Genomic DNA, 26,077 nt, shown 5'->3' with positions numbered 1-26,077 from the left:
TACCTTGATACTTGCAAGGGAATTATGGACGGACAACTGCTAGTAAAAGAGAACAACCCTTGATCGTCAAGGGGTGTGGCACCCGCCGAAGCAGTGGAGAGCTTCGGTGCGTAGGTGGAAAACCTTTAGGGCCCCCCGCCGCACAAACAGGCCCAAATGGATGAGAATGGACCCGTAAAGTTCCAGGCTGCCCAGCAACAGAGAGGCTCGAGACGATGTGTTATGTACGGCAGAGGCAAATCGTGAGTAGCACCGTTGAGGCCAGGGAGAGGCAAACCGGCTGTGAAAAAAAGAGGAGTGATCCGAAGAGAGCATCAATTGGCTGGACTACGTTTGGCTGCTGCGTTAGACGAGTAATAGTACCTATAGGACCATGTCAGATCGTACGCTCTGAAAGTAAGGTATAGGGTAGCAGGGATGTATTAACGTAGCGTTCTAGTACCACTGAAGCGTAGCATCCAGTCCATCAGTGGACCATTAGTGAGCAGCCGGGCCACCTAGCGGCCATGTATAGTGACCCACTATTTGGACCATCGAGACTGGAGAGAGTACAAAGGTACATGCCAGCAGTCCCCGCCGACTAAGGTAGCTCGACAGTGTCAGTGCTTCCTTCCGCGACGGGCTGGTTGCTGGAAGTTCCCACTGCAGCCCACAACGGGGTGCGTCGGCTGGCTTCGATTGGCGCGGCCCCCTGCTCGTGATCCACACTACCTGCACGCCGAGCAGAGCCGGCCGATATCATTGGCTCGCCATCCAGCCCCGTCCCGGGCAGCCAACGCTCGTCCTCACCGCCATTCTTCAACCACAGTCTCACCCACTTCCATGGCCGTTTCCCCCTCGATATTCTCGATCTGGCTCGAGACTTACACCAGATCCTACCCTCTCTCTCCCATCCTCTACCCAGTAAGCACCCCTGGGCATCTTCACCGTTGGCTTGCAAAAGAGCGGTGTCGACGACGAGTCCGTACAATACCAACCACGATCCGCCAGCCGAGTCGACAGACCTTTCTGTCCTTTTGCTCACAATGAATGTCGGATTCGACCAGCACGCCGGCGACGCGCTGTTGGACTTGACTGCTTTCGACAACCAGCGGAACCGCTACCCATACAGCACACAGACAGCTGCTACCAATCCCCTCATCATGGCGCCCACGAGACCCGGCGCCTGGTCGATACCCATCGATATGGCGACCGTGCCGAATCACACAAACTCGACGGCAGTCTCGTCGCCGAGCGAGTCCCACCACTCCCGCTCGCATTCGCAGCATTCTCAGTACTCGCATTCTCAGCACTCACACTCGCCTTCTCCAAGTCAACATAGCGCGAGTCCGCTACAGCAATCTCCGACTTTTCCAAGCGTTACCCACGTCCACTCGCCAGCATTGCTAACCGACTGGACCCTGCTGCAGCACCAGCAGCAACACACGGGCCCGCACGATATCTCGCAGTTCATCAGCGAGCAGCCTCTGCTTCCCTTCAACGCGTTTCCGACGAGTTTCCAGGCCAATGCTCTCGGCTACCTCCCCGCGACGACTCAGGCTCCTTTGGATCCTATGACCGTGGGCGCATTCAATGGCATGCCTCCGCTAGACGATGCTCATGCCATGCAGCAGAACTGGGACGGTATGGGCATGGCCAATTGGCAGGATTTCGGTACCTCGTTGCAATTCCCCGCAGATGGACTACCCCGTTTCGGAAGCTTGGGAAGCCAATCTCCTACGGGCACTTATTTGGAGGTTCTATCTCTTGGCTCGAGTGATAATGGCTGGAGCCAGGTCGATATGTATCAAAACTACGATCAGTACCAGCAGGTCCAGGCTCAAGCCCAGGCCCAGAACGCTGCCATCTTCAACCCTGGTCAGACTCTTCATCTGAGAACGAGTTCCGATGCATCTCACTCTGATGGAAGTCAGCACTTGGATCTCAGCAGCAGCTACGAAGAGATTCCTCCATTCAATTACTCCCCGTTCTCGCCTGAGTCGGACACTTACTCAGACCCCTCGAACCACAGGAATTGCAACCATGGCGAGGCTCACCACACCCACGAGACCGTCAGCCCTGCTTCGGCCGTCGCTCCTGTCTCTGTCAAGTCCACAGCTTCGTCGCCCTCATCAAGCAGAAGCCCTGGATCTGGCTCCGGTGTCGTTTCGCCCTCCCAGCCTACCGTGCGACGGAACTCGGGTCCGAGAAAGAGCCCTATTGCCAAGTCTACCACAAGCAAGGGCGTCACGAGGAGGACGTCAAATGGTAAGAAGGATGGCACTGTTGAGAAGAAGGTTGGCCGAAGAAAGGGCCCTCTTCTTCCCGAGCAAAGAAAGCAGGCAAGTGAGATCCGGAAGCTGCGTGCCTGCTTGCGTTGCAAGTTCCTCAAGAAGACGTGCGACACCGGTGAACCCTGCAATGGTTGCCAGCCCTCCCACGCTCGTCTCTGGCAAGTCCCCTGTACCCGTATTGATATCAAGGATATCGGATACTTCATGAAGGACTGGAAGGCCGACTATGAGCGTCACCTCGTTCGTGGCGTCTCAGTCTACAATGTCAAGGGCTTCGCCAAGGATGAAACGCTCATGTGGATCACCCACGGATATGGCTTCTGCCTGCCTGTCATGGTCCGTCAGGTCTATGTGGCTGATGAAAGCTGCTTCCTGGTTGACTGGGTTGAGTCTTACCAATCCGATCAAGAGCCGATTGAGTTTGACATCAAGACCGAGAAGCTCGATGTGGGCGAAAAGGGCATCAGCCACGAGGCGTTGGCCGAGTATCTCGACAAGCACATCGATGGTGCTTTCGAGTCCTTCATTGACGACCACTTTGAAGGCACTCCATTCATCACCGAGATCCTGAAGACTGCTCACCGATTCTACGTCAAGGAGCAGTTGCCTGTTCTTCGCAAGGCACTGAAGCTTGTGTTGGCATACAACCTTACCATGCACATCACACTTGTTGAGCAGCAAGGATCCGAGCACATGATGGAGGGTCAGATTGATGATGAGGACTCCAAGTACTATGGAAAGTATGTTGCTCCCGTCCTGATCAACTTCCAGATCAAGTGCGCTATGGCCGAGATGTGGCGCGAGCTTCAGAAGGATATTCTGGAGGAGCTTTCAGCTTTGTACTCCAGTGTCTACAGTGGTGACCGCCTCAAGAACTGGCCAACAATCTTCATGCTGGCCTGCGTCTTGCTCGCTGTCTGGGAAGAGATGCAGTTCGACTGCCACTACCGAGTGCCCGACCCCGCTGCGGTTGAGAAGTTCTGCAGTGACATGGAGACAACCCCTGTCGGTGTCATTACTGGACTCTTCCACGCCATCTCCCAGAAGTTGCCCGCCCTGACCGACTGGGACAGCCAGCGCCACGGCCAGTTGCTCAACAACAATGTTGCTGTCTGCGAGGCCATGACTGAAGTTCGGCAACATGTCCTCAAGCATGGTAAGTACCTTTCAACTCTAGTGTACCCGATTGACAAATGCTAATCACCAATTTAGAATCATACTTGAGGACACGAAACAACTCCAAGTTTGACAGATACGACTTCGACTCCTTGTCGAACAAGTTCCTGTCAAAGCTGGTCATTAAGGCCAATTGAAGTGTCTCATAGTTGCCGTACCCAGCCTCATATTGTCAGCTGCAGAAGCTGTTCATTTTATGACGTGTCTGGTATCTTCTATTTTGGCCTTGCTTTCATTTGTTTGATTTTGCAACATTTAGCGATGGCGTTTGCTGAGGATCTGATTTTTACATCATGACCCACCTTCCACTCAACAACCTACTTCTCGTTCATCCGCTCACTTAACGGCTGGTCACCGCCAAACTCCAATGCATGCGAATACGACACGCGTACGCCATTCACGCCAAGTTTATGACCATTTATCATCTTACGAGACATTCAACGAAGTGTATGACTTGGAATTGTCCATTTACAAAAAAAGCGTTTTTATCCTGTTTTCAATTTGGAAGGTTTTTTGTTCGGCTCCCCTCATCGTCGTTTGACGTATGGGTTGGAGCCAGTCATGGTTATGATAGTATGGGTTATGGGATTAGCAATTTTCGCGCAACATAAACGACGAACACGACATTCATACAAAGCATAGATGATTATGCATTGCTATTGGCGTTGGGAACACTCAAGCTCACGCCGGACTTTACAATCGATGGGACTTTGTGAGAAGGCAACTCATGGGTTTGAACATATGGTGACATGGGCCGAGCCGCTCCATGTTGTGCTTATTTTGAGCTGATGTGGCACTTTCGTGGATCATCTTGTTCTGTCGGACAGGTGGGCTTCATCTGAGTACTAGTAATACAAAATGTTCCATCTAACCACTGAGATTCTTCGATTCTTGACAAGATATGCACATGAAGCTCCACCGAATAGATAGGCTCAAGGCTTGTGGGGGCTACTGACAGTGGGTGTCTTTGGTACTTATCCGCGACACACGAGGTGACTTCAATCTCCCATACATAGCTACGTAGATTCGTTTGTCTATGCACCGTTGCATTGGGCTGCAGGTCAGCCACCATTCTAAGCGCTCATTAAATTAAACACCTGCTGCATCACCAAGCACTTTTGAACTCGATCACAATCATTATCATGTGCTGACTGCATGAGGGATCGGCCGGCAGGCGTCACATCAGTTTCTGACCGGCACTTTGCTGTCGCAGAAGGAGCTGAAACCATGTTCAATGAAAGATTCTATTTTATTTTATTTTTTCCCTTTTGTAGGAGGTCCCCGTATATTTGCATCACGGAATGTAGGGGTGAGAAACCGATGAACAAAGAAGAGTGCCAGCTTTTCAATAGCGGATCCCACAACTTCTATAAGTCCCGAGCATCACGCATTGGAACCCGCCCCCCTGCGTCCTTGATGAGTTGGTTGCATATGGGGAATGGGGGGCTGGAAGGTGCTGGCAAGTTGGGCGCGACATTGGATACACATAAAAAAGATACAGTACCACACACCCACACGGTAGGATATCACACAAACTACTAGGGGTATCCTTTGCGGAGTTACCTCTTTCTCATGGGGTCATGTAGCACGAGCCTTTTCCTAATATTGATTATGGTGTCTCCTCCTTGATTCTGAGTTGCCTAGGGATCCTCTCGATACGATTGTAGCACCTCGACCGGGGCATACGAGCACAGACGACGTCGGATGAGGATTGGCCTTTTCCTCGGCGGCGCCCAGAATTTGACTTGAATGCTTTGAACCATATTTCATTTTGCGATGGGGATCTTGTCTGCGATGACTGCATCATATGGGTGCAACAAGGCATTCTCTTCCTGCAAACTCACTGATCCGAGAAGCGCTTACACAGCCTTGATTATGGAGGCTTTTGATACAGTTTGTCTGCCATGGATTCACCATAGCTGATTGCACGCAACTTGATATCACTCACGAATTAGAGTGAGAATAACCGTGTCTATTCCACGATCCGACGGCAATATACCTTGCTATTTCAAATTAGGAACATGTTGCACCATATTGAGATCAATATAGGCTCTACCGTATATCTGATCATATTAAACTTGACGTTCTTTTTGGCCGCTCTTTCAGAACTTCCTCAAACATGACCAAATGCTACAGAAACCACCCCTTTACCTTTCCTACCTCCTGGTTGAGCAGCCCATTGTGACAACCCTCTTCACGCGTCTGACTGGCACATGCAGGCCTCAAGTCTTGGGGCATTTAGGGGGTGATTGGCAACCAATGCCGACTCTTTAAGCCTTCTTCGCACGCTTGACACCCTCTGGGCTGACGGCAGCAACGGGTCCAAACACCCCCAGTACCGTCAGCAGTCGGTTGATATGCAAGAAGGCGCTGCTCAACAAAAGGTGTCAGTCACTGCTCATTTCGGGTCGTAAAGGGGCCGGATTAGTAGTAGATTGACACGCATCGTGAAACAGACAAAGCCATGTCTGAGTTATACCCCCCAAAGACATGCCAATAGGGGAAGAAATAGCAGCGATTACTAACCTAACGCCGACGTTGCCCCATACCATTTGATTCCAACCGCGATAATCCCAAAAGGCGTCGGGGCCCATGGCGGCGTAGCTGGCGTAGATGTGGCCGAGGTCCGCCAGGGCCACGGCGACCAGGTACAGACGCGCCGTCGCCGGGTCTCGGCCGGTGACGCAGGCCAGGATCGCCATGGCCGCCAGGAGCAGGTAGACGTTTTGGAGCTGGAGGACCAGACTCAGGCTTTGCGGTTGGAGTAGTAGGTCACTACCACCACTGGCCGCGACCGCTCCGACTGGCGAGCCTGGTACCTGGTCAGCGTAGAAGGCGAGGGGATCGCGCATGCCTACGATGTAGGCCCATACCCTACAAGGAAGGAGAAGAATAGCGTCTCAGTCATTTTTTGATTGGATCATGGAGAGCAGCGAGCGGTTGGGATCAACTTACAAAAGGAGCGGCTCGATAACTCCAAAGAGGAGGAAGGGCCACGTAGGGAGACAGGTCATTTTTGGCAGCTTGTCCCTTTTCTTTTGTAGCCTCAAGAATGATCGATAATGCGTGGTCCCGAGTCTTTGTTTGTGGTGTGTAGCGTAAATTGTCAGTGATCAGAGTCCACGACTACTTGGTCATTTGTTTTGATGCAAGTTGACTGTTTGTTGGTTTTGTGATTCCAGAAACCCCGAACGGGACATCCATCAGCGCTAGTGACGGGCTCAATCACGCATTTCTGCCCGGAGGATGAGATGCAATTTCACCAATCCAGGGTGAATAGCGAAAATAACCCAATTCCATGACCGCATCTCGAGTTTGCCAGAAGAACTATGTATTTGCTCAGTATGAGGTTTTATCTTAGTGATAGTAGATTACATTCACCATCATCATTCATGACAAATGCCGCGCTCCAAGACAGCTTCCACGTCTTGACTGACAGGAAACTTACATTGATGATTTCGCAAGTTTGGGTCACGGCCAATTGTTGATCGCTTACTATACTCAACATCGTCAAGATGCAAGAGCATGCTCTGATTGTCTAGCTAAGCCTATCTGCAAGAATAATTGTTATTGCGCAAGCCCGGTGGCTTGTTCTCGAGGCCGCGAAACATAGCCTGCGCACCTTGTAAATCATAGTAAGCATCTTGTTGCCAATTGCCGCATGCCCAGCGGTGTTCAGGTACTGGACGGACTGGCCGGGCCTAACCGTGATTCAGCGTCCTTCCAGGGTTACTGAATAGCTGGGAAAAGCGCTGTCTCCGTGCAGGGGTATAAACTTGGACTGTGACATGACGTCGTTTTGGGGGGGGGGGGGGGTCTTATCGATTGACCCAGTAGCAAAGAGGGCCCCGCCGCCGAAACGGGAGAGGAGAGATGTCAAAAGGTAGAGATCGTGAACCGAGAAATGGTAGTGAACGAATTCGCATCAACTTCAGAAACACGAGTAACATGAAACTTGACCATAGATCAGCATAGTAGTATAGTGTGTAGGGTATGTAGGGTTCCAGTGGCTCGGGTCCTGCCGAGATTCATCAGATTGTGTTTTGCCACTGGTGTTTGCCGCCGTTGACGGGATGCTTGTAGTGTGGTGTACTACGATATACTCTACACACTGATATGCAGTGCAGGCACGAACTTGTCATGGTTTCGCCGTGGCAATCGGGCTCGCCATTACCTAGGCAAGTATAAAAGCTTGGTAAGCGGCAATGTACTGTAGATACCCAAGATGCCCGACCAAAATTGCCTCTCGTCTGGCCCCAAAGATGGCTTGTCTGCAATTGGCGTGGTTCGCCGAGTTGGCCAGCACGGCAGTACTATGCAGACATGTTCAAACCATCAAGGTATCGCGCCATTCTTCAACTATTTGAGCTGATTATGCGCCGGCTCGAAATGGTAAAGCCCGCAAGGTGGATCTCACCTGCACTATTGCCAGCTTCGCAGGGCTGATACAATAGGTAGATATGGAATCACCGACAGAAGGAAGCCCAATGCTGCAACCATTGTTTGTTCTGTGAAAATTTGACGTGATTAATGAGCGCAACTATACGCAAATCTTAGAATGGCATCTGAATCGTGTCACTACTGAAATGTCATAGAAGACCCAAAAACAACCCCAGCTACCGACTTGCATTACTCAGGCACTTTCGACGCTATTCGATGTCTACCCCAGGTTCCTTATCAGCTAAGACAGGACCACATGACGTGAATGGGCCAGGCCCCACCCTCTTGCCATTGATTCCCCCCCAGCTGATACGATAATGTCGAACATACCTACTACCTCTGGACGATTAGGTTGACCATCATTCAATCCGTCAAAATCATCAGCTGTCAACTCAATCATAACAACTCAGTTTTTGACAAGAGCTTCATTTCTTTGTTGCCAAGTTCCTACGTACACAAAACAAGAAGGAATTTCAGAAACCGTATTCGTCAGGATTCATCTCCAAGGTAAGTGCTTGCTTGTTTCCTTCTAGTCAACGGCTGCCTTGGCTAGCATCTTTGAGCTCCTTCTTTTTGAGTCACTCAGCCTCTCCCAAGGCTCATGCAACAGAGGTGGCAGTATTTGCCTCAGGTACTGGCTTTTGATTACATACGCAAAGAAGTGGCGCATTCTCGACTGACTGCCCTCCAGTGCCTCCAAGCGCGCGCCCGGGCCTGGAACTGTGGTGATTCACTGCCTTGTCGCACCTCGTCATTGGCCCAAGCCAGCCCGGTCCCTCCCCTTTCCCTCCCCCGCCTCCTTCCGTAGACTTCCATTGCGCTGCGCCCGCCTTCTTCTGCACCTACCGCTCCTTCCATCGGCTGTTTGCCTCAGGACCGACCGATCAAGTGCGTGCTTCCCAACTCCTTGGTCATCCCAGTACTTAAACATCTCTCCCACCGCCTTCTTCCCATCCAACCTTTCTTCTCCCCCTTCCTCTTCTTCCATTCATCCCATCGACCGGAGATTTTCTGTGTTCCATCTCTAATCATCAACAACACTCTGCAGTACACACATTCATCGTCGACACTACACAACTATTGCCACGATGCAGATCTTTGTCAAGACCCTCACCGGCAAGACCATCACCCTCGAGGTGGAGTCCTCTGATACCATCGACAACGTTAAGTCGAAGATCCAGGACAAGGAGGGCATTCCTCCGGACCAGCAGCGTCTCATCTTCGCCGGAAAGCAACTTGAAGATGGTCGCACTCTCTCCGACTACAACATCCAGAAGGAGTCCACTCTCCACCTCGTCCTCCGCCTGCGCGGTGGTATGCAGATCTGTAAGTACAACAAGCACTAATGTTTCGTTCTTCTCTCTTGAATTATCAAACTAACATTGCCTGCAGTCGTCAAGACTTTGACCGGTAAGACGATTACCCTCGAGGTCGAGTCGTCGGATACTATCGACAATGTCAAGTCGAAGATCCAGGACAAGGAGGGCATTCCTCCGGACCAGCAGCGTCTCATCTTCGCCGGAAAGCAACTTGAAGATGGTCGCACTCTCTCCGACTACAACATCCAGAAGGAGTCCACCCTCCACCTCGTCCTCCGCCTGCGTGGTGGTATGCAAATTTTCGTCAAGACCCTCACGGGAAAGACCATTACATTGGAGGTGGAGTCGTCAGACACCATCGACAATGTGAAGAGTAAGATCCAAGATAAGGAGGGTATTCCTCCGGATCAGCAGCGTCTTATCTTTGCTGGAAAGCAGCTGGAGGACGGCCGAACCCTGAGTGATTACAACATTCAGAAGGAATCGACTCTGCACTTGGTGCTGCGTCTGCGTGGTGGTATGCAGATCTTTGTCAAGACACTGACGGGTAAGACAATCACTCTGGAGGTCGAGTCTTCAGACACGATTGACAACGTCAAGAGCAAGATTCAGGATAAGGAGGGTATCCCCCCGGACCAGCAGCGTCTTATCTTTGCTGGAAAGCAACTGGAGGATGGACGCACTCTGAGTGATTACAACATTCAGAAGGAGTCAACCCTGCACTTGGTCCTCCGCCTCCGTGGTGGTCAGTAAGCGCGGGTATTTGGACACGATATTACAACTTCACGATCTGGCGTTTGACTTTCAACCGTTGTCATGAGGCGGTGAATCCGCGGCATGGCATTTAGATATCCATTAGGATCGTAGTGACTACGATCTTGACACCAACAGCATTGGTGTACATAATGAATGCATTGAGGAACAACCTCGACCCCCATTTTATGAGAGAAATATGACCAATGTGAAATGTGTATGTCAATGTGATATGTCGAAGCCAAAACACAGGATTAGTCGACGTCGTGAATACTATGTAAGTGGCAGATGGCGGCGTCTAGTAGACCCAGTCGCGGTAAGGCACCACAAAATGCGACAGGAACAACCCACTTGACGGATCCGGCACCCCACATTGTGAACTCTTACTCATTCTTTCCAGCTTTGCTTGAACATGAATTCTTCCCTGTTCGTATTTCTTGCCTAAGTGTTGAACCGCAAAAATATGCGGCTTGCTAGAACCTTCTGCTTCCTACCTGGAGTCGAGTTGTTTTCACCGCCCTGAAACTACACTTCGACTCCGCTGCAAACAAATCTTTTCTTCTCGGGCAACACGACACTCTGATGAGTCTCGATTGCTTGATCAGACATGCCGGCGTACTTTTACCATCTCAAGTTCGAGCTCTATCCCACACCTGTTCCTGAGAAACGGACCGCGCATCCAACAAAGACGTCGGGTTCAGCAAGCAGCTCAGGGGTTTGGGCAGACACAACCTGGTTACCTCCTCAAGGTTCCGACATCTTTGGCGAACTCCCAGCTCACCCGTTGACGACCACCTACTCCGACGAGTACCGAGTACGACATACGGTCGGGAACATAGACGAGAGAACGAAACCTGGCGTAATCGATTGCGGAATAACCACTCGACCAGTAACGAGCGAAGACGAAGAGGTTATCGGTGCGCCCAGTGAGAGGCAGCACCGACAGCGCACCCTAAGCTATCCGCCTCCAAACGCCGACGCAGGTATCAAGCCCGAGATTGCCACCAAAGATTGGCGGTTTGGTCGTGTGCGCATTGAGAGTCTGGACGTCGGCACACCTCGGGAGGGCAACTACGACACAATGCCCGACGACGGACCATCAAGCTCAAACACTGCTGCCGTGGCTGTTGGACCATCGATTAGCAGTGCTGGAAAGGCTACAAAGGCCAGATTTGTTCCCTTCAAAACAAAAAACACCGAGGTCGGCTGGGGCATTGTACACCTCTACCGGGACGGCGAGGAGTCGCCTGAGCTTGAAAATGCTAGGAGCACGGAAGAGGCTCGTAGTAGCCAAGAACAAACCACAGATGTCGATTGCACCACTTTGTGTATACCGGCCGTGCCTAGCTATTTGACGGCAAGCGACTTCTTGGGCTTTATTGGTGATAAATGGAGAGACGACATTAGCCACTACAGAATGGTCATGACGGGTCGCATGAACAGATATTTAGTGCTATTGAAGTTTCGGGACAGCAAGCGAGCGAGGCAGTTCAGGCACGCTTTCGATGGCAAAGTCTTCAACCATATCGAGCCAGAAACCTGCAATGTGGCGTGTATCAAGTCTGTCACATTCGAGACGCCCACCCGGCCGAACCAGAGCTTTCCAGATCTCAGTCATGACCCTTTTACACCATCAAACACATCATCTGGTTTCAAGCCCCTTCCTCCTCCAACGCCAGATCTAATCGAGTTGCCAACATGCCCCGTGTGCCTCGAGCGTATGGACGACACTACAGGGTTGCTGACGATACCCTGTCAGCATGTATTTCACTGTTCATGCTTGCAGAAATGGAGAGGCTCTGGATGCCCTGTCTGTCGGCATACGAATCCTTCCTTGGCTGCTTTCAATGAGATGGACGGCATGAGCCGTGGTCACTCATCGTCGTCATACGATCCTGAAGATCCGTATCTTCAACCATTCGGGTCACATGTGTCTAATTTGTGCTCAGTGTGTGACTCGCCCGATGACTTGTGGATATGTCTGATTTGCGGCAATGTGGGCTGCGGTCGCTACAAGGGTGGACATGCGAAGGAGCACTGGAAAGACACAGCACACACCTTTGCCCTTGAACTAGACACTCAATATGTCTGGGATTATATGGAAGATGCCTGGGTGCATCGCTTGATACGGACGAAGGGGGATGGTAAAGTGGTGGAGCTTCCGGGTCACCGTCAGGACAGTCCTCAGAGGCGCAGTGAGGACGACGATTTTGTTCCCAGAGCCAAACTCGAGAGTATTGGTGTCGAGTATACACATCTGCTTACCAGTCAATTGGACAGTCAACGCGTCTACTTTGAATCCAAATTGTCCGAGGCGGCGGATAAAGCAGCCAAGGCAGCAGCGGCCGCAGAAAAGGCTGCAAGTCAAGCTTCACAAGCATTGGCGGAACTTGGTAAACTGCAAGAAGAACATCGTACTCTAAAAGAGACACTGCCTTCTCTGGAAAAAGATATCGACCGCGAGCGTTCTCGAGTCTCCAAGTCTACGGATCTGGCCCGAAATTTAGGCAAAAGCCTCCAGGAAGAGAAAAAGGTCAGCGAAGGACTGATGGGCAGGATTGAGCACATCAGTCAGGAGCTAGAGGCGCTCCGGGCACAGACCAAGAGCCTGGAATTGGAGAATGCAGATCTCAAAGATCAGAACCATGATTTGACCATGTTCATCAGCGGGCAGGAGAAGCTGAAGGAGATGGAGGCCGAGGGTCAGGTCGCTCAAGATGAGCTGGAGGAGGGTACCGCCAGCGTGCCCGAAAAGAAGGGAAGGCGGAACAAGGGCAAAGGTCGTTCTTGAGTGGCAGGAGATTCGTCTTTTGTGGCGGATTCGACTTCATTCCGCAATGATATTGGTCGGCGCCTACACTACTCTGTGATGCTACGGACCGAGTCTACTTACGAAATCAGTTCTAAACAAGACATCATGATGAACACTTTGCTCTCCAAAGCTCGGACGTTGTAAAGACGAGGGTGCAAGCAATGCCATCCCACGCAAGGCCACGAACGGCTCTAATTAAAGCACAACCCATAATGTTAAATTGCCAGGTTGTCGAATGAATCTGAAGTTTGCCGGCAAGCATGTGAAAGTACGCAAGTCGCATTCTGATGTACAAGGAAGCCTGGATATCTGCCAGAGTCTTGTCAAGTCCCGAGCGATGAATTGAATTATATTGGTCATAACGAATACAAAGACATGCATTGTAAGATATGTACCCAGCGATTGCAAGTTATAATCTACATACGCAACATGCTCAACGTCGATTCGTGCGGCTCAATTCCGCTGTTTTGAACGAGCGTCTTCGGCCAAATTTACTGCAAGGTACTTACTTGGTTGCATGGAACAGGTAGATGTGATGTCCGTCTGGCCACATAGAGCAGATGTCTCGGGATCAACTTTCAGCCCATGAAGCCGTTTCCAGGAACCAGGCTCGCGAGGCCTGGAGCGATATTTGCTCGATATGGGACGACGCCGTGCCGAAGCGTGCTTGGCGCCCGGACCTGCCCCAGTGGGCAAGCCACGCAACCTTAGCCAAGTCCAATTGGGTTTTCGAACCCATAATAATAACATTACCACTACGGAATACAAGGCATGTTGCATTTATTTACTTACACAATGGACCTTGCGGGCGACGCGGCTACTAAGCGAAGCAGCATGTAATACGACATACATACAGCTCAACTAAACTGGCTGGCGTAGGTGCTTCGTGACTAACTGCTGTGCATGATGTTCTCTGTTTTGGATTTTTGTTGGGGGGTTTCTTTGACAGATGACGTGCAACGAGCTCGTGATACAATGAATAGGCATTTGTGTTGAATGAGGGGTAAAAGGTGATAAGACGCCGTTGAAACCGTTGGATTGCTTTGCACTGCAGGTGAGCAGTTTGGCAGAAAGGTCGTCTGGGTTCTAGGGCATCGTTTTACTGCTACAGACGCTGTATGAGCTGCCCTAAAGGAAACCGGGAAGCTTCCAATAGGCGGGGGGAGGTCGTGGAAATCCAATCCCATGCCCGCGAGAGCTCCCCTCTTTGCCTGCTTTCGATACCCCTCCACTCCGAGAATGACACTGAGAGTACTGCAACCCGAAAACGGTCAGGGCGCAGGCTGAGACCCGCTGTAGATCCTCCCCATGGGTTCGGTGATTGGGCGGCTGGTCGTAGGGGGCGATCCGTTAAGCTTGTGAAAGTCCGACCAGGATACGACGAACGAGAGAGCGCGGCAGCTATTTTTTTTTTCATTATTTTGGAATTTGAGCGAAGGAAAACGATGCTTGGGTCCCGCGAAGGCGTAAAGGAAGGCGAAAGAAGAAATCCAAGAGAGGGGAAAGACACGAACAGGAAAGATAGCTACTGGTCTCGTATTGGAACAAATTCTTTCAATCACCAGCAGGTATTTTCAACTTGCCAATTCTCATTGTTTGAACCCGACCTCTAGCAAGACAAAGTACATGGAGATAGTCTAGGTCGGTCATAGCAGACGGGGAGCAGCAGCAGCCCACCTGAGCGATACCTACTGGCCCGTCTCCAACAAAAAAGTTTCGTGCTATTTTCTCATGAGACCCGCGGTCCAGTTCAATTTTGCCCACAACATCTCCCCAAGCTCACGTCACTCTGCGGACTGAGTCTTGCTGAGTTCAGACGGAGCTTTGGCTTTTGCGTATCTCTTATTATCACGCCTAATTGTTCCTATCTTTACCTGTTCGGCGGTCCACCGATACGTGGAAACACCAATATCGACGCGCAGCTGACTTTATCTCCGGCGCGCTACCCAAGGCGGCGGTCAACGTCATAGCCATAGCTTGCCTACAAGCGATTCCGACGCACAATCCAACAGTCCGCCGATTGTACACTCGACCGAGCTCTCTGCATCATCTCGTCTCAGCTTGTCGCCATCTGCCATCATGTCGGAAGTCAAGTCGAAAGAGGCGCAGAATATGCCGCCCGACAGCCAGGTCAAGCCTGAGAAGGAGCTCTACCCCATGAGCAACTGGAAATATGACGCATTTGGTTGGGTCATGTCGATTATCATCGACCTGTTCTTTCGAGAGGTATCTCACCGAGGAGCTTGGTACGTGCCCAAGAAGGGCCCGGTTCTCTTCATTGCGGCGCCGCACCACAACCAGTTTGTCGACGGAATTACTCTGCAGCGAACGTTGCGAAACGAGGCCGGCCGCCGAGTGTCCCTATTGATCGCCCAGAAATCGGTGCACGGCTTCGTAGGATGGGGCTCGCGGCAGACTGGCTCTGTACCTGTCGGCCGCGCTCAAGACAGCGCCAAACCCGCCAAGGGCCTCATTTACCTGCCCGATCCCATCAACAACCCAAACATTATTCGAGGTATCGGTACCGATTTTGAAAAGGAAGCCGAGGTCGGCGGCATGATCTTCCTCCCCTCCGTCAAGGGCAGATCTGGCTCCAGCGTTGATATTGCAGAGATCATTGGCCCCGAGGAGATCCGCACCAAGCGCGCCTTCTCGGGCCAGCTTCCCATGCAGCAGTTGACCGGTCGGGACGATATCGATCAGGATGGCAAATTCGCCAACAAGGACGTCAAGGGGCCCAAAGACGGATACAAGGGAACCAAGTACAAGCTTGCGCCCCACATTGACCAGACCCAAGTCTACCAAGCAGTATTCGACCGTCTAAAGTCTGGTGGCTGTGTAGGTATCTTTCCCGAGGGTGGCAGCCATGATCGCACTGAGCTATTGCCCTTGAAGGCCGGTGTAGCCATCATGGCTCTGGGTACGCTCGCACAAGATCCCGATTGTGGTTTGACTATTGTCCCGGTTGGCATGAACTACTTCCATGCTCATAAATTTCGCTCGCGAGCTGTGGTCGAATTCGGTGCGCCGTTTGAGGTGCCGAACGATTTGGTTCACAAGTACTCGAACAATGAACGCCGAGAAGCCATCGGTCGACTCTTGGACATGTGCACTGTGGCCCTGAACACGGTGACCGTATCTTCACCCGACTACGATACTTTGATGTGCATTCAGACTGCCAGGAGACTATACACGACGGGCAAAAAGCTACCTCTGACACACGTGGTCGAACTGAACCGAAAGCTATCAAAGGGTTTCTCAAAATTCAAGGATGACCCGCGCATCATCAAGCTTCTGGAAAATTTGCACAACTACAACAAGGAACTCCGCTATCTCGGCATCAAGGACCATCAACTCGAGTCGGCTAAGCGATCTTTGCCAAAGGTCATCTGGCTCCTCATTAGCAGGGTGGTCCAGCTGTTGGTTCTCTCGATTGGTGTCATTCCAGGATTAATCCTCTTCTCCCCCGTCTTCGTCACAACCAAGTACATTAGTATTCAAAAGGCCAAGACGGCCCTTGCTGGATCGACTGTCAAGATTGCTGGTCGAGATGTAATGGCCACCTGGAAGATCATGGTTGCCATATTCCTTGCGCCGGCTGTCTATAACTTTTACTGCATCATCTTTGCGTACACTCGCGGCTGGGGCTATGCGCCCGATTGGCTTCGGTGGTGGGCTGTCTTCATTATCGGATGGATCATCTTTCCCCTCATCACTTTCGCAGCCCTTAGGTTCGGCGAGATTGGAATGGACATTGCCAAGTCCTTGCGGCCCCTTGTGCTTGCGCTGAGCCCAACGTCGAGCTACAGCATTCAGAGACTGCGCCAACGCCGCGTAGAGCTGACCAATGAAGTGGTGACGGTCATTAATGACCTGGGTCCCGACATGTACGATGACTTTGAGCGTTCTCGTATGGTCAAAGACCCCGTCTTCCCCGGCGGAGCCACCAGCATACCCGACCTTGCGTCCATGGATGCCCCCGAGTCACCCACTATGCTCTCGCGTAAGAACACGACAGCGTCGAGCCGTGCTCTGCCACGTAACGAGTCGTTCTCCAACATTGGCTCGATTGCCATGTTCGCCACGCGTCCGCCATCCCGGTCAAGAAGTCGGAGCAGCTCAAGCGGCGGCGGCTTTGGATCGGGTGGCTTTCCGGTCAGCGGTTTCACAACGTTGGACTCGAAAGAAGGATTTGATGAGGCCACCAGCAAGATCCGCCAGGCGATGCAAGAACGAGGGCAAATGCGAAGACGCAAGAGTGGTGGTGGTGGTGGACATTTCAGTGATGCCGAGTCGGACAAGACGGACTAATTCGGTAGTTTAGCAGTGCGTGCATGCGGCCTGCGTTTCCTTTAGAAAGCTTTGACGTTACGGAATATAGCCGGCGGATCAGCTTGGTATAGAGTATATTTTACCTACTCTGGTCTACGTAATATGGCCATTTAATTCTATATTGGATCTCCTTCATAATCATTTGTCTGTACGGCATCGTATTTGGAGGCACGTACAAGAAGATTAAGTGAGGCCTTGCATCAAAAGATGGTGTTGTCTCGTCGCATTGCAGCTTGTTGGGCAGGTCTTGGCAGGGGAAGATGATTGACCATTCAGAACACGCAGAGAGATCTGATAAACCAGGTATAAGCTGCTGCTAGTTGACTATTGTCCGAGCCCAGGTACCGCGGGGTCGGCGCGGCGGACCAGATCGCATGGAACCGAGGTGGTCAATTCTCCGAGCGAGGGCGGCAATCCATTCTTTACCATTCAAAGTGATTGACTATAAGAGTAGGGCTCTCCTTCTTGACAAGCTTTAGGTGAAGCGCTGTTTCTTGTTTTGTATCTGCTTCTGGCATCTGCCTACCTCATGTCCATCGATCCCCCATCTAGTCCGTTGACCATGGCGTCAACTCCCTGGCATCCGATGACCGAGCGGCGGTCGGCGAAGTCGAAATGTCCGACTTACTGCCGCGTCCGAACCGGTACGACTGCCTAATCTCGGATTTAAACACGATTTGACGATATATCTTTGAATAAAAAGTCACAGTCATTGTTTGAAATCATTCAAGTCATAGAATTTTCTTGCATCAAGATCGAGTAGACTTTTAAGTGGGAATGAAAATCATTCGCGCTGGTAAAAGCTTCTTTATGTTACACAACCGTCTCCCCTAGATACAGAGGTACGTCTTCTCCAAGTCAACAAGATAGAGTATGTACAAAGTCAAAAGACCAAGAACGCTCCGCTCAAAGATTCGCTGTCGAAGAGGAAAATTAATGAACGTTCATAATAGCAGAACTATATCCAGCACCCCGGTAATCTCAACAAATCCATTGCGACTCAATCATCCATTCACCGTCGCCGCGTTACAACACAATTCAAATTGGACGGGCAAAGTATTCCCCCACTTGCCTGCCGAACCAGAGGGGTGGAACCGTCCCGGTTACCGAGTTCGTCCACTCGGATCAGATAAGCATAGGGTATCCCCAAGGGTCCATAAAAATTAGGCAATCCTACGTAAATATATTGGTGGACACTTTGGTCCCGTCGTCGCCGTTCCACCATCATGGGGCCGTCGTCATCTCTCAATCACCTTTCCAACTTGAAGGATTCCTCCTCTGGTCCTGCTACATCTACTACCACCACCACCACCTCTCACCGTCCGACTCCGACACCGCCAGCGAAACAGAGAATGGCTCTGGGCCTCCGCAACCTGGTCGATAGCGCCAAGCGCTTCGTCTCGTCGCCCTCGACTCCACAAAATGAAAAGACCAGCACCGCCTCGGTCAACGACCTGTTCACGGTAACGAGGCCCGAGATCGATGGCGACGCCTGCGAGCACGACTGCGATTCGTGCCACGTCTCATACCCGCGCGGCTTCAAGATTGACGAGTCCGACGTGCTGTACGGCCACGTCAAGGGGTGGGCGACCCACGTGCTGGTGGCCACGGGCAAGTCGGACTGGGTGCGCGACGTCGAGGATGAAAAGGGCTCTGTTATGCAGGCGTTTGGCCGCGCCGCCAAGCCCACCAACGGCCGCCTCATGCTCAGCGCAAGCAATATACCCACCCCGAGCCACGCCTCCGACTACAGCGAGCCCACCACGGTGCTGGTCCTGCCCGCCTTCCGCGTAGTCGAGGGCGTCCTCCCCGCCGATGTGCCTCGGCTGGTCGACTGGATCAACCAGGCCCCAACCAATACGAGCCCGCTCAGCCCTCTGAACAATAGCTTGCCGCAAACGATACCCGCCCCGGCGCCCGATGCCCGGGACCTGGTGACGCGGCCGTCGCCACACGCGGCGCTCATCTTGTTGTGCAGCCAAAAGACGCGCGACGCCCGGTGCGGACAGAGCGCACCGCTGCTGCGCAAGGAGCTGGAGCGCCACCTCCGCCCCCTGGGCCTATTCCGTGACCTCGACGATGAGCGGCCCGGCGGCGTTGGCATCTATTTCATCAGCCACGTCGGCGGGCACAAGTACTCGGCCAACGTCATGGTGTACCGGCGACCCGACGCATTCGGCGTCGACGCCGTGGAGAGGGCCAAGTTGGTGGCGGCGGGCGAGGACCTGAAGCCGACAATCTTCCCCGTAGGAGCAAGAAAATTCAAGGCCAAGAAGCCGGTGGCCGAAGTGGAAGAGACGGCAACGTCTGAAGAGGAAAAGAAGCAAAACAATGGAGACGCTGCTGGGGGAGAGGCGACGGAAGAGGAAGAGGGCGATGTTGGCGCTGCGCAGTGTTTGTGGCTCGCCCGGGTCAAGCCCGAGGACTGCGAGAATCTGGTCAAATACACCATACTCCAGGGCAAGGTGGTGAAACCAGAGACACAATTGAGGGGCGGTTTCGATCGTGAAAAGGGGTTGATGAGTTGGTAGAGAAATGGGCAAAAGTTTGGGTAGTCGCATGTCATCTCCAATTATATGCATAGTGGATTGGAATGATTAGTATCATGCCATTGAGAGGCTTCGTTTCATAGCATTACTAGAGATAAACACCTTGATATTTGGATAGAGGGCGTAAGGTAGCGTCGTATTGATTGAACTTCTTTTCTTCTTGAAGCGCTTGATATGGAAAATAAAATATTTGCTTGATTTATTCATCATCCACAAGGCCAACTTGAATGAAAAGTTTCCTTTGTATAATCTCAATTAATACATGTCCGTAAAAGACCCGTGGTTTTACCATCTATTTGATCGATTGGCAGTTCAGTCTGGTCAGGTATAATTCGACTTGGCGCAAAGCCAAGCGGGTATGCGGCAAAAAGCAAAAGCAGCTATAGGCATAGAGTTCTAAACGAGGAGATCTGCGAGACTGGCTTCAATTGACAGATCACGTTGGATAACGCGTCGTCATTTTCGCACTGAAACTCGGGGGGCCGACTTTTAATTGCCTTTCTGTAAGGCGCCTCCCAGTGCCGGTTGTCCGTGGCCCTCGCGAGGCGCTCCTCAAAAGCTGGACTTCCAACGTACATCAGAGAAAACCTGGGGCGGGCTGAATAGACGTGTGGTAGTATTTTAGTCTTTACGGAGGTCTCAGACTCGTCAACCCAACCCCTCAATCGAACAAAAGTGGTGGCAGAGCAACAGGAAGGGGGAGAAGGGACTCGCCCTCTTTTTCTTTTCCCCCTTTCGGCATGATGTCAGGTACCATTGCTATTGTCACACGTGGTGGAGGAATGAGACACGGTACGTCAAGCGCCAACACTTTTTTGCTACTGCGCCTTCTCTCCTCCGCCCTCCGGAAAAGAAATCTTCTTTTTGCGTGGATGACTTCAGTGGTGGAGGTGGGTTGCCGTTTCCCGAGGGCTGTATAAGAGGAATCGAATACTCCTGAGCTACCAATATGCGTTCAATTCCTCTTCATCCATCATTCATGATTATTCGCAATTCATTCACTCATCTTGCATACGAAAGAATTTGTTTCGGTTGTCATATCAATACACCAATCAAAGAAAGTCTGATCCACCAAATAAACGACGAAGATTGGCAAGAAAGAAGAAGGGAAAAACAAAAAAAGGGATATCGCATTATTCTGCACAAACAAGAAAATGAACTTCCTTTTCAACTTCCTCCTCCTCTCCATCATGGCCTTCCTAGCCGCAGCAGCACCACTGCGCCCTCAGTCACCACCTGACTCCCACTCGGCATTGACCAGGGGCGAGGATGCCAGTTTCACAACCGCCGCCGTCGCCGCCGTAATAGATGCAGCAAAATCTACTACCTCTACAACATGGAACGATAATGATGACGGTGAGGTCTCACAAGGTGACGAAGACGAGGACACGTGGGAAGCTGAGGAGGCACATGTAAATAACGACTCGGATCCTTGGGACCACGATACCTTTATTGCTGAGCCGTCGACCTAGGCGGGGGTTTATTTTCTTCCCCCGTACGGGAAATCATACGAGGGAGAGCACGGAAAACATGATGGGATTGGAAATGTGGCCTCTCCCGAGAGCAATTGAGAAATGATTGAATGAGGGATGGGGTAAATGGTGATTACGATGATACACGAAATGATTTAACGAATTTATGGTGCAAAGAACAACGAGCAGCATGTGGTTTTTAGAATTACGATATTTCGGTTCATATATCCAAGATCCTTACAGATAGACTTCATTTGTTGGTTGTGGCTGGAAATATTAACAGGTGAATAATAGAATGATATAAAGGTCGAGTAGATGCACCAGATGAACATGGGTGCCACATCAAGTCATGTGTGAAAGCCAGATCTTAATCGGCAAGCGGAAACCTGTCGCAGTTGTGCAAAAGCGCATCAAAGTTGCAGTCATATCCTAGTGACTTCAGAACTCAGTAATATGTCCCCGCCATCATTCACGATCATGGTATTATTGGTTCTAGTGTGGTCGAGATGATCAGTCATCAGCCAAGGTTATTCTGTGAGTAATGTACTAGTTTCCCATAGTCCAAATGTCTAGTGCCGTGACAACTAACGGCGGGTGGATTGCGGACATGGAGACCATGGAAATCCAGTTTGATCGACCGATCTTGAGCACAGAGTATGGGGAGGTTTCTCGAAAAATGTGAAGATGTGAAGATTTGTGCAAAGGCGGTCAATATATGAGGAGTCTGCGGCTTGCCTGCTAGAATACTGGCGGGATCATACGACGTGACTATCGGTTAGCATTCCGTATTATACTACGACTACTCGGTGCTAGTATGTAAACAATCGTAATCTATTTGTCTTGGCATTCCTGGAGTCAAGATTTGATAAGATAGAAAGGACCCAGTTGACAAGCGAAGTGACGCGCTCGCCCCAGTACGGAACAGCCCGAGTCAATTCCATTGGCATTTGGAGGCGCACCTAAAGCCCATCCAGCACTACGAGCTAGGTACAGGGGGGCCGGCCACCAATACCCAAGGCAGCGCACCTAGGCCCCCCCCCCCGCTAATAGCTGAGTCGTTGCCGGGCAACCGGTTAGCTGTTTACCGATCATCGGGGAAATTCTGGGCACAAAGCGACAAGTTGCGACATCAAGACACAATTGATTGGGTTTAGCCAGCTAGCTGCCAATAAGCGGACGTTGAACCCAATCTGACCGTCCGTCTTTGCTGCCTGCCTCTACCTCCTTTTGGGCATTCATTCACAGCTTCTTTCCCCCCAAATCTCATCATAGCACACGGCAGCAAGCAAGCACGCACGCACAGACAAACGCACTCACCCATCGCGTCTATCCACCTGTGTCTGTCCGGGGAGCTCTTTTGGAAAGCTGCATCGCTTTTCCTCATCTTTCTCTCTTCACAATTGCATACTTTCGTCATCTTTCTCACATTGCTAAAGTTCCAGTTCAAACACATTCCTCTTGCGACATTTCCCACATGCTCTAGTCATTGTAGTTCTGCCAATTCTCTTGGCTTGGGCTTTCTCAGTCTCCTTCTGCTGAGAAAGTTTCCACGGGTCTCAGCCACCATTCCACCAAACCACACGAGAAGAATAACCCCAGAAGCACCGGGAAAATACGACACAGTACGATACGGATGCAGACGCCAGCCATGGCTTCGACCGGCAACGCGACTGCAGCCGCAAATGCTCCCTACGTCGCTCGACAACAACCGCCCGAACCGCCCCAACACGGCCACCAGCGTTCCAAGTCCAATGTGCTAAAGTCATTCATCCACCGCCGAAAAGATTCGGATGGTACGGCCCTACCGCCCGTTGATTTACGGGCGCCCGTCCTGCCTCAAGTTCTCACTCGCCCATCCATGGACATGATGTACACGCCAGACCTCTCGAAACGACCACACGCACTCGGCGAGATACAAAACACCAGAGTCGATGGTCCCCCGCTCCGGTTACCCTACAAGCAACCTGATAGCAGATCGCGATCCCAATCTCCAACAAAAACGACCAGCGCCTTTTCTCTAAAGCCTCCTGCCGCCGACGACGAAGACAAGTTGTCAAGAGAAGGACCCCAAAAAGACCAAGCTTCTCTCCACAAGCCCAAGAAGACAAAATCGGCCACCAATCTTGTAGGCATCCTCAGCCGCCCCAAGACTCTGAAGAACCTGCATACCATGGTCAGCGATGACAGTTACACACGATCAAAGAAGGACAAAGAAAATCGCACGCCACCCAGTTCCGTCAGTACCCCCCAGGAACAATCCCGACCCCCGATCTACGCGCAATTCGCTAGCGGAGCATTGGACAAGCAGGGGCCAGGAACAACTATGGATTACTTTAGGCAGGCCAGCGGCGGCAATGTTGACCGGTCGTCGAGTGACATTGCTACAGGCTGTGCCAAAAAGGCGCGCCCACAATCGTACCATGCTCAGTACGCTCGACCTTCCGACGTCAAGTCGGGTTACAGCAGCATCAAGGCAACCTCCCCTTCCAAGACTCAGCGAGGCCTGAAAGTCTTGACCAGGGGCTTGCTTGGCTCCAAGTCGGAGGAGTCGCCAGTCGACAAGACCGAGCCCGTAATCGACCCCAAAGATATAGATAAGCACCTTGAAGCCATGCTTGATCGCCGAAACATACCCGAGAACCAGAGATACAAGATGAGAAATCTTGCCGACACAATCAAGATGGAATTTATCCGCCAGGATTGGGCCGAAACCAACATGGCCCCCGGTCGCCCGAGCATTAACGAGAGCGACTCTGGAACAAACGACGGCTCTGTTAGAGAGGGTACCAAGGAGAAAAAGTCTCGGGGCATGACTTTTACTCTCTCCAGAAATAGCGGCAAGAAGTCTGAAACAAGCTCGCCGACAAAAAAATCAAGGGGTGAAGGAACACTGGGCAGACATTTCCGAAGCAGATCAACCGATAGTATCACCAGTGAGCGGCCCTCATCGTCGGGCTCAGGATCAGGCGGAGGCATACTCTCCAAGATCAAGGCACAACAAGGACCAGCTGACTTTGTGGCATACCTGCGAAAGGTACAGAAACCAGAGCTGGTCGAGGTTGGAAAGCTTCACAAGTTACGACTACTCTTGCGTAATGAGACTGTGGCTTGGACAGATGAGTTTGTCAGGCAGGGCGGCATGGAGGAAATTGTTGGCCTTCTCCATCGCATTATGGATGTTGAGTGGAGGTAAGTATCACAATCAAGAAACGTGCACTGCCCCAAGAGTAATACTAACTATTCTCTTTCACAGAGAGGAACATGAGGATGCTCTCCTTCACGAAAACCTATTGTGCTTGAAGGCTCTTTGCACAACGGGCCTGGCACTGCAGTACCTGCACTCAATCCAGGCCAAGTTGTTCCCTGCCCTTTTGCATCTAATCTTTGATCCAGAGAAGAAGGGCCCAAGCGAGTTCACCACACGTGGAATCATTACGTCTGTCCTCTTCACCTATATACAGTCGGCCCCTACCGAAGACCGTGTTGTTCGTGCCAAGACTGTGCTTGGCCACCTTCGTGACCCAGAGCCCAAGGAGGATGAGCGGCCCGTTGATTTTGTCCTCGACATGCGCCGTGAAAGACCCTATCGTGTCTGGAACAAGGAAGCCGTGAGTGTCACAAAAGAAGTCTTCTGGATTTTCTTGCATCACTTGAATGTTGTTTTCTTGCCCCGAGAGAAGGAGCAGACCGCGGGGATGCAGCCCAAGGACAGTCTCGCCTACATGGCGGCACACTTTCCCCAGGAACGACCTCCTGTCCCAGCCGCGCCCTATGTGGGTGGTGTAGAATGGGACGCTACCAACTATCTGGCTTCGCATCTCGACCTACTCAATGCTATCATGGCCTGTACGCCAACCTTGGAAGAGCGAAACAAGCTGCGTGAACTCTTGCGCATCTCAGGCTGGGAACGGTGCATGGGTGGTTCACTACGGCTATGCAAGGAGAAGTTTTACCCAGGCGTTCACGATGCTCTCCGAACCTGGGTTGCAGCTGCATGTGAGGATGGCTGGGAGGTCAGAGACGTGCGATATGGACCGCCCCCCGAGGCAAGAAGTCCTGCCAAGAACAGCCCTAACAAGGTCAAGAAGCAGGCTGATATGGCACCACCCCCCAAGATTGAGATCCCGAGACTTGATTTTGCGCTGGATGCCATGAGGACCGATGCAAAGAAGGTGGACGACTGGCTTTCCTAGCGGCAAGGCTTGATGACACGATGGGAAGAGTTGTTGAAGGAAAGACGGGAAAAACGATTGCACAATGCATAAAGAGTCACCTGGAGACTCAACGGCGTCTACAAAGCACAAATTGAAAAGAAAAAAGAGGAAGGAAACCAAAAAGCCAAGGAGGTAGAAGAAGAAGCGCCGAGACTTGTTTGCCCAAGTCTTGGTGTTTTTTTACCGGTTCATCTACAAGTCGAACCCCGGATGTTTATAAGGAGCTCATTCAGCTCAGCTTCCCTCCTTTGTTTTCTACCTTCTCTTTCTGCATTTGCATTTCCAATACGGATCAGTTTGTCAGGGTATATTGCGCGGTCTAAGGGATTTTTCTTGTTATGGGGCTTTTGGGTGTTCAGGTTCATTTCCACTCTTTAACCCCAATGTGATTGGGTAATGTCATGTGAAACGAAGTTGTTGATACGAGAATGAAAGATGAGGGAGAAGCAGAAGATAGAGAAGGGGAGGGGGAGACGAATGAGTGGTTCAGTAGGTGGAAAGGAGTTTTGTAAGAGGCCCAGTTGACACAGGGGGGAAATGGGACTTCAGCTTTGTAGGGTATGGTCTTCTCAGCATTAATGATTGCATGATGATTGGTTTATGAATACATGATTCGCGCATTCTTTTCATAACGTCGAGCCTACAATTACTACTATTATGTACCACCAAGAGTTGGTTGACGGGGGAAAACAAAAGTCATGACGAAACTATAACCGAGTCCTGATGATTTTCAATGT

General features: G+C 51.4%; 8 protein-coding genes across 8 annotated transcripts; 7 read left to right on the top strand and 1 right to left on the bottom strand.

The window, feature by feature from the left end:
* Positions 1 to 1,025: 1,025 nt before the first annotated feature.
* PFICI_14184 (uncharacterized protein) lies at positions 1,026 to 3,586 on the top strand (the record flags this gene model as incomplete). The annotated part of the gene is made up of 2 exons (XM_007842765.1): positions 1,026 to 3,429; positions 3,486 to 3,586. The coding sequence occupies 2 exons, from the start codon at positions 1,026 to 1,028 to the stop codon at positions 3,584 to 3,586; spliced, it is 2,505 nt and encodes an 834-aa protein (XP_007840956.1).
* A 2,133-nt stretch (positions 3,587 to 5,719) lies between these two features.
* PFICI_14183 (uncharacterized protein) lies at positions 5,720 to 6,463 on the bottom strand (the record flags this gene model as incomplete). Its single annotated transcript, XM_007842764.1, has 3 exons — positions 5,720 to 5,819; positions 5,976 to 6,323; positions 6,405 to 6,463. 3 exons carry the CDS (start codon positions 6,461 to 6,463, stop codon positions 5,720 to 5,722), a joined length of 507 nt encoding a protein of 168 aa, XP_007840955.1.
* Positions 6,464 to 8,977: 2,514 nt separating this feature from the next.
* Positions 8,978 to 9,961, top strand: PFICI_14182 (Polyubiquitin; the record flags this gene model as incomplete). The annotated part of the gene is made up of 2 exons (XM_007842763.1): positions 8,978 to 9,215; positions 9,282 to 9,961. The coding sequence occupies 2 exons, from the start codon at positions 8,978 to 8,980 to the stop codon at positions 9,959 to 9,961; spliced, it is 918 nt and encodes a 305-aa protein (XP_007840954.1).
* Positions 9,962 to 10,568: 607 nt separating this feature from the next.
* PFICI_14181 (uncharacterized protein) lies at positions 10,569 to 12,752 on the top strand (the record flags this gene model as incomplete). The annotated part of the gene is made up of 1 exon (XM_007842762.1): positions 10,569 to 12,752. One exon carries the CDS (start codon positions 10,569 to 10,571, stop codon positions 12,750 to 12,752), a length of 2,184 nt encoding a protein of 727 aa, XP_007840953.1.
* A 2,100-nt stretch (positions 12,753 to 14,852) lies between these two features.
* On the top strand, positions 14,853 to 17,084 carry PFICI_14180 (uncharacterized protein; the record flags this gene model as incomplete). The annotated part of the gene is made up of 1 exon (XM_007842761.1): positions 14,853 to 17,084. The coding sequence occupies one exon, from the start codon at positions 14,853 to 14,855 to the stop codon at positions 17,082 to 17,084; it is 2,232 nt and encodes a 743-aa protein (XP_007840952.1).
* A 1,247-nt stretch (positions 17,085 to 18,331) lies between these two features.
* On the top strand, positions 18,332 to 19,636 carry PFICI_14179 (uncharacterized protein; the record flags this gene model as incomplete). The annotated part of the gene is made up of 1 exon (XM_007842760.1): positions 18,332 to 19,636. One exon carries the CDS (start codon positions 18,332 to 18,334, stop codon positions 19,634 to 19,636), a length of 1,305 nt encoding a protein of 434 aa, XP_007840951.1.
* A 1,172-nt stretch (positions 19,637 to 20,808) lies between these two features.
* On the top strand, positions 20,809 to 21,126 carry PFICI_14178 (uncharacterized protein; the record flags this gene model as incomplete). Its single annotated transcript, XM_007842759.1, has 1 exon — positions 20,809 to 21,126. The coding sequence occupies one exon, from the start codon at positions 20,809 to 20,811 to the stop codon at positions 21,124 to 21,126; it is 318 nt and encodes a 105-aa protein (XP_007840950.1).
* Positions 21,127 to 22,774: 1,648 nt separating this feature from the next.
* On the top strand, positions 22,775 to 25,319 carry PFICI_14177 (uncharacterized protein; the record flags this gene model as incomplete). The annotated part of the gene is made up of 2 exons (XM_007842758.1): positions 22,775 to 24,315; positions 24,380 to 25,319. 2 exons carry the CDS (start codon positions 22,775 to 22,777, stop codon positions 25,317 to 25,319), a joined length of 2,481 nt encoding a protein of 826 aa, XP_007840949.1.
* Between the last annotated feature and the right edge of the window lie 758 nt (positions 25,320 to 26,077).

This window comes from Pestalotiopsis fici (genome assembly GCF_000516985.1).
Source record: "Pestalotiopsis fici W106-1 unplaced genomic scaffold PFICI_Scf_12, whole genome shotgun sequence".
Taxonomy (NCBI): domain Eukaryota; kingdom Fungi; phylum Ascomycota; class Sordariomycetes; order Amphisphaeriales; family Sporocadaceae; genus Pestalotiopsis; species Pestalotiopsis fici.
Note: the sequence above shows the minus strand (reverse complement) of the source record. Positions and strands in the feature narration are given on the sequence as shown.